This window comes from Pituophis catenifer, unplaced genomic scaffold (assembly GCF_029215685.1).
Source record: "Pituophis catenifer annectens isolate HBS135680 unplaced genomic scaffold, rPitCat1.0.hap2 SCAF_9, whole genome shotgun sequence".
Classification (NCBI taxonomy): domain Eukaryota; kingdom Metazoa; phylum Chordata; class Lepidosauria; order Squamata; family Colubridae; genus Pituophis; species Pituophis catenifer.
Genome location: NW_027256889.1, coordinates 24,355,137 through 24,372,044, shown reverse-complemented (window position 1 = coordinate 24,372,044; position 16,908 = coordinate 24,355,137). Strand labels below are relative to the sequence as shown.

At 42.4% G+C, this 16,908-nt stretch overlaps 1 protein-coding gene across 1 annotated transcript in view; it reads right to left on the bottom strand.

The window, feature by feature from the left end:
* The window catches only part of SMAP2 (small ArfGAP2), a 49,189-nt gene extending 32,976 nt beyond the window's left edge, over positions 1-16,213 (bottom strand). Inside the window, 1 exon segment of the mRNA XM_070949685.1 lies at positions 15,223-16,213. Within this exon segment, the coding sequence (XP_070805786.1) occupies positions 15,223-15,325 (103 nt within the window). The 5' untranslated portion in view covers positions 15,326-16,213.
* Between the last annotated feature and the right edge of the window lie 695 nt (positions 16,214-16,908).

Genomic DNA, 16,908 nt, shown 5'->3' with positions numbered 1-16,908 from the left:
TTTTGGAAAAACCCTTTGTCTGACATCACCTCAGCACTACTCAGTCTACAATATGGGATCTATTCCCGAATTCTTAAATTTCTGTTTTACAAACTATAGCTTTCTAAAAGAAAACAATACAGGAAGTTGGCTTGCTGTAAAGCAATGGTTTCTGCAGTCCCTTTTCTTGAAAAAAAAAAAAAAACCTTCTATGAATCGTACCATTTCTACCCTTGGCAAGGAGAAATGGCAAGTGGAAAAGAGGAGAAAGTAGAGAAAATTCTTGTTTGTTTTTTGGCTCTAAGTATGTTTATGTACTGGTAACTTCCTTTGTTGTTTTGTGTGTTTTTGTACTGCTTGCATGGGTTTCATCTAATATTTAAGAGGAGCAGGGTGTATACCTTACGTCTGTCTGTATTAAGGAAGGCATTTTTCGGCACATGGATCTGTGAGTTTTTTGTTTTGAAATATCTTACTGTATGGTGGCTGTTTTATTAGAATACCCCATTGACACCTTTCAAAATGACAAACAGGGTCCCACCAATCCAAATGTTAATTTTATCTTGTTTGGATGAATCCATAATTTCAAATGCATAGTAACAGATCCAATCTTAAGGGCAATATCTGTCCCAAAACAAATCTTACACAAACCAATGTAAAGGTTTCCATTTGTCATGTAATTCTCAGGGCACTTTCATATCCATCCATGACATCTCAGAAGGATCTGAGAAAGCTTTCTGAAATTAATAGATACCACCTAAGGAGGAATTACATTGTGATCGATTAAGCTATGGAACAGCTTGCCTCCCAGAATTGTGGGTGCTCCATCGCTGGAGGTTTTCAATAAAATATTGGACAACCATTTGTTCGGGATTGTATAAGGACTCCTGCCTTGGATACGGGTGTGGACTAGAAGACCTCAAAGGTCCCTTCCAGCCCCATGATTCTATATGCAATATCCAACCCTTTTTCTATAAAGCAATAGCATACGGTATATACACAACTCTGCAGACCTTAAAAAAAATGTTCATTTAAAACACCCTTTTAAAGAATCAGTCATGGGAGGAGACAAACTTGGAAAATTTCTGAATTGGATATTGTTCCAATCTTGGTTTGCTATGTCTGAACAAGAGAGCTAGTATGCTTTTCAGTATAGTGATTAAGGTGTCCCATTTGAACTGGGAAGGTCTAGGTTCAAATCCACCCTCAGCTACAGAAACTCACTAGGTATCCTGGGCTGTGAGGATAACCTTGAGGAAGACTAGCAGCCAAGACAACAGGCAGAGTAATCCCAGCTCAAAGCAGAAATGGAATTTGAGAAAGCATTTCAATCGTGACCCTCCCTAATTCTCTTTAGGATAAAGGCCGGTGGGTGATTCAGATGCCGATTCAGTTGCAAGATCCTGGTACTGTAGTCCTATAACAAAAGTAATGTTTGTATTAATGATTTTGGTGCTCACATCTGGCATTCCTTGAAGGACTGACATCAGATACTTGGGTAAAGGTAAAAGTTCCCCTCACACATCTGTGCTAGTCGTTCCCGACTCTAGGGGGCAGTGCTCATCTCTGTTTCAAAGCCAAAGAGCTAGCGCTGTCCGAAGACATCTCCGTGGTCATGTGGCCGGCATGACTAAACGCCAAAGGCACACGGAATGCTGTTCCCTTCCCACCAAAGGTGGTCCCTATTTTTCTACTTGCATTTTTTACATGCTTTTGAACATGCTGCTAGATTGGCAGAAGCTGGGACAAGTAACGGAAGATCACCCGGTTATGCAATACTTGTGTGACAGTTGTTCTCAGTGTAATGTACCTCACAAAGTTGTTTTTAAGGGGAACAGCTGGTAGGGAAAGAGATGCATGTTGCCTTCAGCTTCTGGAGGAATGATGGGTTGTAACTCCAAGGAATTAATAAAGTTGTGCCCCTTGCTTAAGATGTCAAATCTCCTGTGCCCAACATAATAAAGAAAGAAAAAGATACAATCACTTCCTAATCTTTCTGAAAACAAAGTTCCAGTTTCTAAAAAGCCAGTTTTGACTACTGGCTTTCACGATATTCCTAGAAGCTACTTCTATGTAACTGTCCCACATGAACTGAAACCAAAGCCTCGAAATGATTATGGAACTGTTCTTATTGTCCACAATGGAAACAAAGCCAAAACATTTCCCCTTCCAGCTGAGTCTGACCTGGAAACAAAATGTAAACATGTTACATTTTGAAAGCACGGAAAACATAAAAGTGTACAAAACAAAATAAAAATAGAAATTTAAGGCGGCAGCCTAGACCAGGGGTGGGCAATTGTGGCTCTTTTACAACCAAGCTGTCTCAGGAATTCTGGGAGTTCAAGTCCACAGGTTGTAAAAGAGCCACAATTGCCCACCCCTGGCCTAGACCATCTGAAAACCCCTAATGTAGCTTCCATGAGCTAAAAGGGCCACTGGAATTCTAATGGACATTACTGCGCTCAACCACACTTTTATCCATACAACTGGAAACTGTTGTATCAATGTGCCATGGTGGGATGAAAACCACCAAGTATGGAGAAATCTGAAGCTGACATCCAGAGGTTTTGATGGCGCTGGCAGTGGTGAAATGCAAATTTTTTTACTACCAGTTCTGTAGGGCGTGGCTTGGTGGGTGTGGCAGGGGAAGGATACTGCAAAATCTCCATTCCCATCCCACTCTGGGGCCAGCCAGAGGGGGTATTTGCCGGTTCTCTGAATTACTCAAAATTTCTGCTACCGGTTCTCCAGAACCTGTCAGAACCTACTGGATTTCACCCCTGGTGGCTGGGCATAGCAAAAACTTAAGAAACTTTTCTGGTTGGAGACAAGGTGTTTACACTTCAAACTCTCAATCTTACTCACAGGAAGTACTTGATATTACAAAGAGAAGTAAAATGTTCCGATTAAGTACTAAGAATAAAGATCATAATTTTGGTTGGTTTGAAGCAAAAACTGCTAATGCAATCTATTTTTCTATCTGCTCCCAAAAGAGGACTCTTTTGTTTAAATTAAAAACTCAACAGATTCTCATTAAACTCCACTCAATCTCTTTTCCCTCACTTTCCCTGCCCAGCCCTGCTATTTAACTGCATCTATAGTAGTCCTACAATCTGAACCATTTCATTTTGTGTATCTCACTGCTGAATCTTAGGGGAAGCTGTATGAAATCATGTTTCCAGCTCTGTAAGAAAGTGATTTTTCACAAGCACATCTGGTCTTTTTCTAGATGCAAGCACTACCTTGACTCAGTTTTACCATGGGTTCCTTGAAAAAACAAAGAACAAAATATATGTTATCCTTTTTCCAGGTCATCGCTGGACATTAATGCAACAGGATCTTTGGAATATAACAGTAAACAAAGAGTACAGGTAGTCCTTGACTTATAGCCATAATTGAGCCTGGAATTACGATTGTAAGTCATGATGGTCATTAAGGCAGTTAGCATATAATCACACCTGATTTTACAAACTTTTTTGTAGTGACCATAAGAGAGCGCTTTGCTTGTTAAGTAAACCTGTTTCTTTTAATGGGTGTGTTTTGCTAGAAACCAGAAGTAAAGGCTGGAAACCTACAAAACGTGCCAAAAATCATGGTCATGTGAATGTGGGACACTGCAAATGGCTTTAAGTGTGAACTGGTTGCCAAAGGCCCAAAATGTGATCACATGACCACAGGGTGTTTTTGTACAGCTTTCAGAATTCTGGACCAGGTCATAAGAAGTTCTAGGGAGGTCTGTCATAACTTTGAACAGTCACTAAGCAACCAGTCGTTAAACAAGGACTACCTGTAGGTGTGCTTGAAGTCAGCGAAATAGACTTTTTTTTTTAACCTAAGCCATCTTCTCTTCCCTGATATAGTCTGACGTTCATGAGTTCCCATTCAACACAACCAACAGCATAATTTAGTGTAACTGGAGTGCAATTGGAGAGAAAAGCTACCTTAATTCCCACTTCATACATATAGCTGCAAGTAACTGGGAAAAAAATTGTCTCCGTGAATTTACTTTGTTGTAGCATCGTGTCAAGTTTCTACCATATTAAACATGCTGTTGGTTGCTAGAGAATCATTTCCATGTTGCAATCAGCCCAAGTAGGTTCTTGCATAGAAGGGAGCAAACTGGCACAAGGGGCATTTCTTTTCTAAAAAAAGCTGCCATCTGCGGAGACATGCTGGAAAAGTTTAGGCCTGATTTAACCCTGATTTATGCATTCCTATAAGCAGGCTTGGAAGATGCCTGTTTTTGATTTCTGCCTGTGGGATGATGGAAATATATACAGCAGGACGGATAATCCTAGAACTACTCATTTTCCCAGCTTGGTTTTTCTCAGCCTAATTGGCAGCACCCTGCAAGATATATTCAAGTCTGCCTTTCTTTCTGCAGCCTGTTCCGGGGTGGGGAGTGTTGTGGTCCGCCAGCAGCCTGCGGAGCTGGCAGCGGAGTCGGACAGCGAGGAGGCTGAGGAAGAACATGGGCCAGTCCTGGAGGCTGGGGAAGCCCTGGATGAGGGCTCTGCGTCAGAGGCAGAGATGGGGCCAGGGCCATCTGGGGGTGATGTGCGGACTCCAGAGCCCCCAGAGTCAGACAGCAGAGAGGCAGAGGAACAGGAGGAGCCTGTTCCTAGTGCACGCATGAGAAGAGCTGCCAGAAGGCAAGAGCAGCTAAAGCAAACAGGATGACTTGGGAGTAAGGCCAAGAGATGATTGGCCCCTCCCATAAGACTTAAAAGATCAGCAAGGGCTCTTGGGCTCTTTGTCGGAAAACAATGTTGATAAGATTTGTTTCTTGCCTTGCTGCATTTATTTCTTGTCGGCATCTTCTGCTTCTGAACTTTTGCTAAGAGAAGCCTTTGGCAGTTTGCCTAATTAGACCAAGGTTGGTGATAAGGCTGAAGAATTGTGCTATGAAGAATTTGTTTTGAATTAGTTTGGACTACGCTGAGAATCAGTTAATTCTCAGCTGTTCTAATAAAGTCTGTTTGTTTCAAACTATTTGTGTCTGATAATACCTACTTGGGCCTGGATCACAACAGGGATATCAGAAAGAGGAAGGGAGGGAGGGAGGCGATGAGTGCAGAGAGTAAGGAAGATGACCTTGACGGAAATATGCAAGAACCGTCAAAGAGGCTGTCAGGCCTTGAAACCAAGAGTAACACATGGTGATTCTTGCAAGTTGGGTTCTTTGTGGTGTAACACCTAGAGACAAATGCTTGCCAGAAAATCTATCACTCTAGTATCTGCATCTACAATATACAGGTAGTCCTCGAGTTACGATCACAATTGAGCCCAAAATGTTGTGTTGCTAAGTGAAACATTCGCTAAGTTAGTTTACCCCATTTTACGACTTTTCTTGCCAGAGCTGTTAAGTGAATCATTTTGCATTTGTTAAGTTAATCACACGGTGGTTAAGTGAATCTGGATTCCCCATTGATTTTGCTTCTCAGAAGGTCGCAAAAGCTGATCAGTGAGGAGACTGGGACACGGCAATGGTCATAAATATGAACCACTTGGCCAAGCATCTGAATTTTGATCACATGACCAGGGGGATGCTGTAATGATTCTAAGTGTGAAAAAACGGTCATAAATCACATTTTTCAGTGCCGTAATTTTGAACGATCACTAAATGAACTGCTGTATGTTGAGGACTATCTATAGTCTGAAAACTATTGGGAACTATCCTGTTTCCCTGAAAATAAGACATCCCCTGATAATAAGCCCAATCGGGCTTTTGAGCACATGCATTAAAATAAGCCTCCCACCCGAAAATAAACCCTCCCCGAAAATATTTAAACGCAGAGCTGGAAATCAGGTAAGGCGGCAAGAGGAGCCCCATCTTGCTCCACACGCCCCAAAATAATAAGACCTCCCGGAAAATAAGGCCAAGCTCTTACTTCAGGGTTCAAAAAAATATAAGACAGGGTCTTATTTTCGGGGAAACATGGTATTATTTCTCTCACACATAATATCTGGGCTGAGTTGCCTCTTACTCCTCTGGAATCCTCCGTCCTGGGAATCTACCTCCTCACAACATTTCACCACATCAACCTTGTTTTTAAGTCTTGAGAAGTGAGCTAATATCGGGAAGTGACTCAGGCAGATGCCTTCCTGATTCACTGGGGAGCAAAAGGGGAAGGAGGGGCAGCCCAGTCAGGACTTGCGAGATTCTGTTTTAACAGCCAATCTAAATGGAGGATGTTTTAGCCTTCCGGTGAAATTTGTTTCCTGCTCAGGTCTATGGGAGACCGGCAGGAGACAGAAAAAAGTGTGCGTCCCCAGTTTTTGCTATGCTCCCCCACCTCACTCTTTGCATCTACCGCGTAGCACAAACAGCACTACAAGTTGTCCTCATCTTACGATCACAATTGAGACCAGAATTTCAACTGCAAGGCAGTGGTTAAGTGAGTTGTGCCCAATTCTGTGACTTTTTGTTTTTTGCTGGGGTTGTTAAGCAAATCACAGCAGTTGTTAAGTGAATCAACACAGTTTTCAAGCCAATCTGGCTTCCCACATTGACTCTGTTGGAAGCCAGCTGGGAAGGTGGCAATCGCAGGAACCCAGATGCTTAAACACTTAAACAGTTGACAAGTGCCCAAATTTTGTTCTCATTTTTGCCTGGGGGTGGTGGTGGTGGTGGTGCTGCAATGGTCTTAAGTGGGAGAATCAATTACAAGTCACTTTTTCCAGTGCCATTTTGAACCTTCATTAAATGAATGGTTGTAAGTCGAGGACTATCTGTATCCAGACGTTTTCTATAGAGAAGGAAGTCTGCTTCTGATTACAGCATCCAGCTACATGTGTCACTAAATAACCTATTACAACACAGCAAGTTAGGGCAGACAATTTTCTTTCACTCAGACTTGAGTACTGCAGCAGGGCACGGACCTCATTGCTCAATAGTAGACGAAACAATGCCAGAAAAACAGCAACTTTACACAACCACTCGCTTTGCAAATCAGTGTCTGTAGATGTAAGCTGATAATGTAAAAGACACTCTCCTTTAAATATCAGGATTGTTACCTACAGGTCCTCTAAACCAGAGCTCCCCAACCTCTGGGCCGCAGGTGTGGCTTATTTGGAATTGGGCTGCGCGAGGGGCTGGCTGGAGCATGCATGTAGCTCAACTTACAGGAGCGGTGGGCTGGTGGGCAATTGCGTGCATGCGCACTGGCCTGCCGCTCCTGCATGGTGTAATTCCCCTGTCCCCCGCAGCCGGGTCGCCATCCGCAACGGTTGGGGACCTGCTGCTCTAAATTAACCTTCTTCTTCATCATCATCATCCCAATTCTGCAAGACACATTTGGCCTCACAAGGTTGTTGAGGCCCAATGCATTTTCCCAGATAGATTATTCACTAACTTGGCACATTTTAAATGGAAAATGCAGCCCTTTCCCCAAATAAAGCAGGTCTCTTAATATACAAAAAAAGTCCTATTTTCTAAGCTAAAATGACATATGCTTGCCAGAGAGAGAATTAATTCTTCTTACAACAGCGAAAGAGTTGCTCAACTACAGAAGCAGAATATTACTTATCTAAACTCAATTTTCATAATCATCAGAGTTGATATAACTGGGAGTCTCTAGATGATACAGGCCTAGTGGAGAAGGGACATCATGTCTCTTAAGCTCAGCAAAGAAGCTTGTATTTTTTTAGCCAGAATATCTAGTAGTTTATAGTGATATATCTCAATGGGGGGAAAAATAAAATTATCCATTCATTTTTTTTAAGGAGAAACAACTGACAGAATTGATGCATAGACTCTATGAGAACAAGCACTCAGCATCCAGCTAACTAACTAACGTCTAATATCTGAGATGTTTATATTTAGGATTTGAAGAAGCTTGTCTTCTCAACCTTCCTCAAGAGATGCATTAGGGAAGGATTGACATGGACACAAGTTTATCCTCTGATCAACACAGAGACAAAACACACACAGAATGTAGATGCAACACAAAGGGGAGAGATTTCTCAGGAAAAGATGAGTAACACAGTACAAATCTGTGGTCAAGTGAAAAAGTCTTTCCATATAAGTCTTTCCAGTCAACTATAAAATGGAAGAGAAATGGGTTTATAACAGCTGTTATTCTGAGAATGCATACATGGAACAACAGAAAAGAAAGCATTTACAGGAAAGACAATTAAAAGACACAATTGGGTAGGTGTTAAAAAACCAAAAGAGTGAATGTAAGAGTTTGCTCTGCATCCATGGGAAGAAAGAGAAGACAGCACCCAACCTCATGCACAGATCTCTGCCATCTTGAAGAAGTGGCAGGTGTATCAGCCATGCCTCTCTAGCAACTGAGCCTCCAGAGAACCAGGGAAAACAGAGGGCATCCCACTGAGTAAATACTCATTACCAATAACATGTCTTATATTTAACTCTCCCGCATGAACTGAAACCGAAATGGTTGACTGATACGAGGTGAAATGGTTACTGAACTGTTATTGTCCGCAACTGGGGAAAAAAAAAAGCAAAATAATTTCCCTAACAGCTGAGCCTAAACTAAACAAGCAAAATGGCCTGTTTGTTCACCATTCATTTAGTGACAGTTCAAAATTACAACCGGGCAGCCCTCATACTTACAATCATCTTCACATGATGATCACATGATCAAAATTTGGGGGCCTTGGCAACTGGCAACCAATATTTAGGACGGTTGCAGTGTCCTGGGCTCAGTGATTGCCATTTGTGACTTTTCCAGCTGGCTTGCAACAAGCAAACCGCCGCAAAAGGGGTTGTAAAATTATGTGTCTCACTTAACAACTACTTCATTTAGCAATTTGGATGCTCCAAGTCCAGTTGTGGCTGTGAACTGAAGACTACCTGTGTATTTATCACAGAGGTCTTCAAACTTGGCAGCTTTAAGATTTGTGGACTTCAACTCTGAGTTGAAGTCCACAAGTCTTAAAGCTGCCAAGTTTGAAGACCTCTGATTTATCAGAACAAACAAGCTTTTCAGATTCTGAAGTCTTATAAGAATCCACTCTACCAAAATTTCATGGAAGATGCAAAATAAACCTTAATATAAAGAATAAACTTTGAAACACTGAAGAGGAGTTTAAAAAGAAAGAGTACATTCAAATTACATTAGGTAGTCCTCGACTTGCAACAATTAGTGACAAATGCACTGAAAAAAAAGCGACTAATGACCGTTTTGCACCCTTATGACCATTGCTACATCCCCATGGTCACATGATCACAATCTGGACAGTTGGCAACTGGCAGGTATTTATGACAGTTGCAATATCTGGAGATCATGTGATCCCCTTTTGAGACCTTCTGCCAAGCAAAGCCAGATTCACTTAACAACCGGGTTTCTAACTCAACAACTGCAGTGATTCACTTAACAACTGTCTTGCTTAGCAATGGAAATTTGGGGCTCAATTGTAGTCGTAAATCAAGGACTACCTGTAAAGCAAGGAAGAAAACCTTTGCTTAGTACAATGGAAAGCTTTTGTCTAATCTTATCTACCAGTAAGTGTGAGACATGACAAGGGAAGGTAAGTAACACTGAATCTCTACCAATGAAAAGGATATCTAAATCATGCCTGCTTCCAGGCATATCCTTCTCCAGCCCAATTATCAGACATGAAATCATTTCAATGTAAAAAAAAAGATTCTGGCAACTGTTTTATTGATGATTACAAGGAGAAGCAAGGATAGTTTAGTCAAGATAGTGCCCAAATATTTTTTCCCCAACCCTATCTGTTTCCCAAAAATTTTTTCCCTCTTCCCTTCAATCATGTCTGATTCTCAGAGACTGCTTGGAAAGCCCCTGACATTTTCTTGGCAAGGTTTTTCAGAAGTGTTTTGCCATTGCCTCCTTCTTAGGGCTGAGAGAGTTACTGGCCCATGGTGGGACTAGAATTCACAATTCCTGGTTTCTAGCCTGATGCCTTCACCAGGTAAAATACCAAACTGGCTCTCAAAAACATAAACTCTGAACACTATTATTAGCAAAGGGCTATATTAATGTAGCATTGGATTTCTGCAGCTTCCACTGTAAACTAATTGATGTGGAATGGAGAAAACATGTCATATTTTATATCCACATTATACAATTTTCCAGTTGAAGTTTAATGATTAACTCTTTAACCCAGAAGTTTTCAAACCTCATGAAATGGGACTACAAGGCTATCCCGAACAATGCAACCGTTTACAGAGTATTTGAGGTGACAAACTCTGCCTACCGGAGGTATTGGCTAAACTGTTCGGTTTCACTATTATTGTGCAATTTAGAAACAAACAAATCCACTTGATGGATCCCCGGAATGCTCAAAAAACTCATTGCAAAGAATCGCTGATAAACCAACCTAAGAAATCAAAACCTCAGTGATCTCCCCACCTCTCTGTCATTCTTGACTGGTCAGAACTAACTTTACTGGACTCAACCCTGTAGGTTATATTTAACTAATATTGTTCTGTTTATTATTTCCAATTTAATTTAATTTTAATGTGTTGTAAGACATCCAGCCGCATCTGAGATGGAGTGTCATATAAATTGTTTAAATAAATGAATAAAACATATCCAAAGACACTGCCCTGTTCTAAAGGAATTACAAAAACAAAGCTTATAACACAAAACTCAAAACATTTATTGGAGCTTATTCTAAATTGTTAGTGAAATACTACTCAGAAATCATTTTATTTGATTAAATGAATGCAGAATTTAAACAAGACAATTCATGTGCCATAAAAGGACATAAAAAAAAACCTAGTACTTAAATGTACTGCAGATATTATTCCTAAGGAAAAATGGAATAAAATGTTTGACACTGGTATATTATTCCACTACTATTTGCTAAAACAAATACAGTAACTTAAAATACATAATAACCAAGTTGGAAGGGACTTTAGAGGTCTTCTAGTCCAACCCCCTGTCCAAGCCGGAGACCCTATCCCATTCTGGACAAATGGCTATCCAACATCTTCTTAAAAACCTCCAGTGATGGAGCATCCACAACTTCTGAAGGCAAGCTGGTCCATTGATTAATTGTTCTCAGTGTCAGGAAATTTCTCCTTAGTTCTATGTTGGAACTCTCTGATAAGTTTCCATCTGTTACTTCTAATCTTCCTCTCGGCGCTTTTTTTTTTTTTTTTAAAGAAAACTCGTTTTCTTCAACATCGTTGTTTCATATTGGTGGCAATGCTGTAGAGCTCAAAAATTCTGGAAGATGATTTATCGTATTTTTTCTTTAAGTTGAATTCTCTTTCCAACCAGCTATTTTTCTATTAAATATTGCCAAACCTTATATTCCCATGAAGGATACTAAACTGGCTTTTTATATGATAACATTGACCCAGATGCTGTATGCTCACATTTACTCCCCTCTGCAGCAAAATGGCAAATGAAGTTCTAGGAATAGACACAATGTAAAAAAAGAGAAAAGGTACAATATTTGAATAGGAAATCTGATACAGAATTTAATTTAACTTGGACATTATTCATGAATAATAATTCTGCATTTCAGCTTGTACCACCTATGAATTTGGGTTTCTCTTAACGTGAAACTTAAATACCTATGTTTTTCTAAATAAGGGTAGAATTTTCAGCTTAGACTAAATTTTTATCTATGATTCACACCATGCATACTATGATGGCTATTTATTGCATATTTACTCAATTTTAATATTGTTCTATGTTTTAAATATAGGATATTTTAATATCCAGCACTATTTTAATAATGCTTTGAATTCTTTTTCCTCCAAATTCACCATTTAAACTATTTAAGAACATGGATAGGTAGGTGCCTGCATAGTTGACTGATTTACCATTTACCATATCTTTATTTTTATTCACTCTTCTCCTGCTGGTAAATCTCTTTTTTTAAAGTTTTTTGTTTGTTTTCCAATGTTCCTTGATTATGCTCTTAAATATCTGCTGCAATAAAAAGTATAATTTGCACACTCTGGATAGACTGGATCTAAAATTATGATCTATTTTTATTTCTCATTTTAATAACATAGACAGTTTTACATTAATTAAAAGTGCAATTGCAGACCCACTATGGTTTTAAAATAAACTTCAGGGAACATTTAGAAAGCATTTCTAGCTAAGGGTCACAAAAGCAAGTCAAAGTTTGGCTTCTTAGGGAACCATCATACAAATCTAGTCTAAGGAAGAGACGGACCAGGGTTGACATGATAGCATTTTTCCAATATTTGAGGGGCTGTCAGAGACAAAAGGGGGTTGACCTATTCTCCAAAGCACCTAAGGGCAGGACAAGAAATAAGGGCTGGAAGTTTATCAAGGAGCGATCCAACCTAAAAGTAAGGAGAAATTTCCTGGCAGTTGGAACAATTAACCAGAGGAATGGCTTCCCTCCGGAAGTTAGGAGGGTTCATCGCTGGAGGTTTTTAAGAAGAGACCAGACAGCCATTTGTCCCGAATGCTATAGGGCCATGATGGCAAACCTATGGCACACATGCCACAAGTGGCACACAGAGCCATATCTGTGGGCACGCGAGCATTGCCCTAGCTCAGATCCAGCGCGCATGTGCGCGCCAGCCAGCTGATTTTTGGGCCTTCCGGTCCCATTGGAAGTCAGGAAATGGGCTGTTTCCGGCCTCTGCGGGGGAAGGCTGTTTAAGCCCTCTCCAGGCTCCTAGAAAGCCTCTGGAGCCTGGGGAGAGCGAAAAACGGCCTTCCGGTCCCACCAGAAGTCAGGAAACAGGCCGTTTTCACCCTCCCCAAGCTCCAAGAAAGCCTCTGAAGCCTGGGGAGGGCAAACAATGGGCCTACCGGGCCTACCGGGCCATTGCGTGCTAAAAGCAGTGGGCGGGTCAGGTGCACATGCGCGGGGGGCAGGGCGCATTGAATTATGGGTGTGGGCACGCATGTGGACAACCCCGCCCCCATGTTCCCCCCAGTTTTGGCACGCGATGGCAAAAAGATTAGCCATCATGCTATAGGGTCTCCTGCTTGCACAGAACACTTCCAACTCTGCTGTTCTATATTCTGTAAATATCATCCAACCTTCCAGTAGAAGAGTCAGCACCACAAATAGACAGGAAAACATGCAAATAAAGTCAAGAAACTTTTTTCGGAAATGGGACCCTTTGATAAAAGAACAGGAAGAGGAAGACGGAATGGCAAATGAGCCGTCAAAAAGCCAAAATGAAGCATTCCGCAATGCTGGCATTTACAGTCTCTCTAGTACTGTAGTGCTGACCTATCCATGAAGAAATCTGCCTTTTTTTTATTTTTTTATTTTTTTTACAATTCTTCCTTTGATGAGGAAATTTAAGCCTATCTCTACCAGAAACCAAAATCTGGTATCTGTTGTACCTAATCCTGCAATTCAACTGCTAAAGCTATTTGCTCGACCATTTGCAACCTATTGTAGGAGGAAAGTCTATAGTAGCAAAAAACCAAAAGAAGTCTGGGACGGCATCTTTTCTAACAAATTTTATTCAATTATTAAAAGGTTAAAGCTTTGGTGAGCCAAGGCTCATCTTATCAGATGGCTAGAGTATCTATGAGATATTCTATAATACACAGACACAAACACACTTACTGAATTTCTATGAACTCCTGTCTCAAGCAAGTGACTCTACATAACCACAACCTGTGTCTACAATCCATTTTATGCATCTCATGAAGTGAGCTGCAGCTGGAAAAAAAAAAAAGAAGAAGAAAAGCTTAGGTGGTTTAATAACATTTGCTAGTTGAAACAGGAGCTACCAGATTCTTTCTGATCATTTGAAACCCAGCAACTGATACACAAGCAAATGGCCCTGAAAAGAATAGGAAGTTTATTTTTTCAGTTCCGTTTCAGGACAAAAGATGAAAACAGCATTATATGGGAAGCCAAAGATATATATTGTGGAAGTTTAGTTAAAAATTGACTCAAGGTAAGATTTAAACCAATGATTTCCTGTGTACACAAGCAGGTATTGCTTTGTAAACTGAATTCATAGAGTTTACATAGCGTTTTTAATGTGCTTCTTGACTTCCAAGTAAGTTTGCTAGAATATACATTTAATTTTACAGGACTTTGAACTACTGTACGTCATCTATATTTTTCTTCATAGATGGAGGCAAAAGTCCCCGTATTTGGCCTTCTGGGTTACAAACCTGACCATGAGTATGCAGAGTCACTAGCAAGGAGCAGGTGTGCCTCCAAACACTAAATGCAAAAGCAAGCCATTACCAGCCAACTACAGCAAACAAGCCAATATATGCAAGAAACAAAATAAACAAACCAACTAACAAACAAACAACATTCCATTCTCCAAATGTTTCATTTTTTGACCCCGGGGTAGAGCAATTATATCACGACTAAACTCTTCTGACCTATCTTCTAAAAAATGGTTTAGGGTCAGTATCTTTAATCAGCCTTCCTGAGACTCTTTTCATATACATTTTGAAAATCACAATTAGTTTGAAAACAATAAAGCCAACCCTTTTTAGGTGTAAAGTTTCCCAACTTGCCTGCAACCATGTCAGCTAGAAAAGTATGGCATTTATGGATAGGAAGCTGTAAAAAAAATTTTTTTTAAAGCAAAGACCTGCTTGGGCAGACAGCTATAGGCAAAAAAAAAAAAAAGTTCGAAACCCAAAGCTGATTTTTTTCTTTTTGATTGAATCCAATATTTGCTAAATTCAACCTACCCATTTCTTTTCTGATGCGTCTCTACACGTGAACCCAAGGTAAAGCCAAGTATTCAATGCCAATTTGCTTTTTCTGGGTAGAATACCTGTAACCACGACTGCTGCCAACTTTTGACGGCATTATGTAACAAACTGCAAGCAAGCATTCCTTAAATTACGAACGGGTTCCTTCCCTTCTAATGAAAGCCAGCAACCTTTCTATTTCTGCGCCCACTCCAATTCTCAACCCCAACCTGCCCAGCCACAAATCCTTCACAGCAAATATTTCCAAGAAAGGAACCTGCATTGCATACTATTGCAGTAGAGCATTGGAACAGCCCTCTACTGGGTTCAGGGATAACAACCTGAAATGCACAATGCTTGCGGCTAGAACCAACACTATGGTGCTGCTTACACAAAGCAGAAGCTTACCTGTGTGGGAGTTTGCGTTATTTCTTGCTACCGGCAAACGCTCACCTTTCAACACAAAAAAATATGCCGGCCAGTATACATGCTCAGTCACATCTATCTTCTACCCTTTCTATGGGGAAGACCAAATTCAAGGACCATTCTGGCCCAAAGACAGACAGACACATACACATACACACACACACACACACCACTCACAACATTTACAAGCCACACAGGTTACCTTTCGCCTGACAGTCTGCACAGTATTTGTTCTCTTCTTGCAGCAGCAGGTTGGTAAGGACAGCCTGGTATCTGTCCACATCCCGCACGGATTTCCCTGTCATTGCAGATCAAAGCTGGCTCCGTAGAAGTGCAAAGAAATAAAGGGGGGGGGGGAGTTTTAAAGGGAGGAAGACTCTTTTCCTTCCTCAGTGCTTCCAAGGAGCCCCTCTGGCCATGCAACTCAGAGGGAGAGAGAGAGAGCCAAGCGCAGCCACCCGGGGCTTCCCTACTCCCTTCTACATAACCAGTGGTGGCTGACTTGAGAAGATAACCTCCAGGCAGCAGGACTTCCTCTTTCGGATCTCAGCAGATACCCTGCTCCACCTCCTCCTCCTCCTCCTTCTTCTTCTTCAAGGTTGTCCCACAGCTTTGAAAGCGGCCAGAACGTTTCTCCATTGCCTTGATGTCAATTGCCGGGACACACGCTGGTTGGCACAAGGCAGGCTGGCGAAGGTTACACCTGCAAAGCCCCTGGCAGCCTCTTCCTGGATCCCAGATGGCACCAGCTTAATCCAGGCACCCTGAGGGCAACTCCAAGAGGCTAAGAGCAACCTTGGAGTTGGAGGACGGGGATGCCCACTGTGTGTGTGTGTGTGTGTGTGTGTGTGTGTCTGTCTGTCTGCAGGCTCAGGATCTCCCACCCCTTTGGGCTTCTTTTCCAGAAAGACTAGACCACCCCCACCCCAACCTGGCAGACACAAGGCAGCAGCCCCCCTTGTTGCTTCCACCACCCAGGCCTCTGTGTGTGTGTATGTGTGTGTGTGTGTGTGTGTGTGTGTGTGTGTGTGTTGTGTGTGTTTGTAACCCTGAGGAACCCCCAAATCAGTGGGGGCTTTCCAACAGCCCCCTCCCCTTAAGAGAAGCCCCCTTCTGAGGCTCCCCAAGTCCCAGCTTGGGGCCACCGCAGCCTCTGGGAGAGACCTCACCCCAGCAGGACAAAAGGAGGAAATTGATCCCCCCCACCCAAGCAACGAAGGGGCTGTAGACGGGCTGCCTTCCCCCCTACCCCAAATACTGACCCCCAAAGCCCCCCCTCCCTCAAATTGGCCTTTTCCAATCTCCTACAGCCCTTAAAACGACCCCCTTCCCCAGCCCCGTTTGCCTCAGCCTTTTTTGGAGGGGGGCGGGTCTAAATAAATAGAGGAAGGGGCTTCAGAAAAGGAAAGCCCCCCACCCCCTCACTCCTATGTGCGGAGGAAGGAAGGAAAGAGAGGAAGAAAGGAGGGAGGGGAAAGAGGGAGGGAGGAGCGTTACGCGCGCCCGCCCTCCTTCCTTCCTGCCTGTCTGCCCCCCCGCGTCTCCAGGCAACGGCCGACGAGAGGCTCCTCCCCTTCTTGCCGCCTGGCGCCGCCCACGGCCAGGCGCACGCGCCTCTCTCTCTCTCTCTCTCTCTCTCTCTCTCTCTCTCTCGCGGTTGCGGAACACGGGCGTGGGCGGGGAAGGGGGAGGGCGTGACTGCCCGTTTAAGGCCCGCCTCCTTCCTGAGGCGAGAGAGAGAGAGAGAGAGAGAGAGAGAGAGAGGGCCCGCCCGCCCGCCAGGCAGGAAGAGCGAAGAGCCAATCGGAGGACCAGGAGGAAGGGCGAGGGGCGGAGCGAAATAGGCCCGGTGGGGGACAGGGCGTGAATGGAGGAAAGGATGAATGAA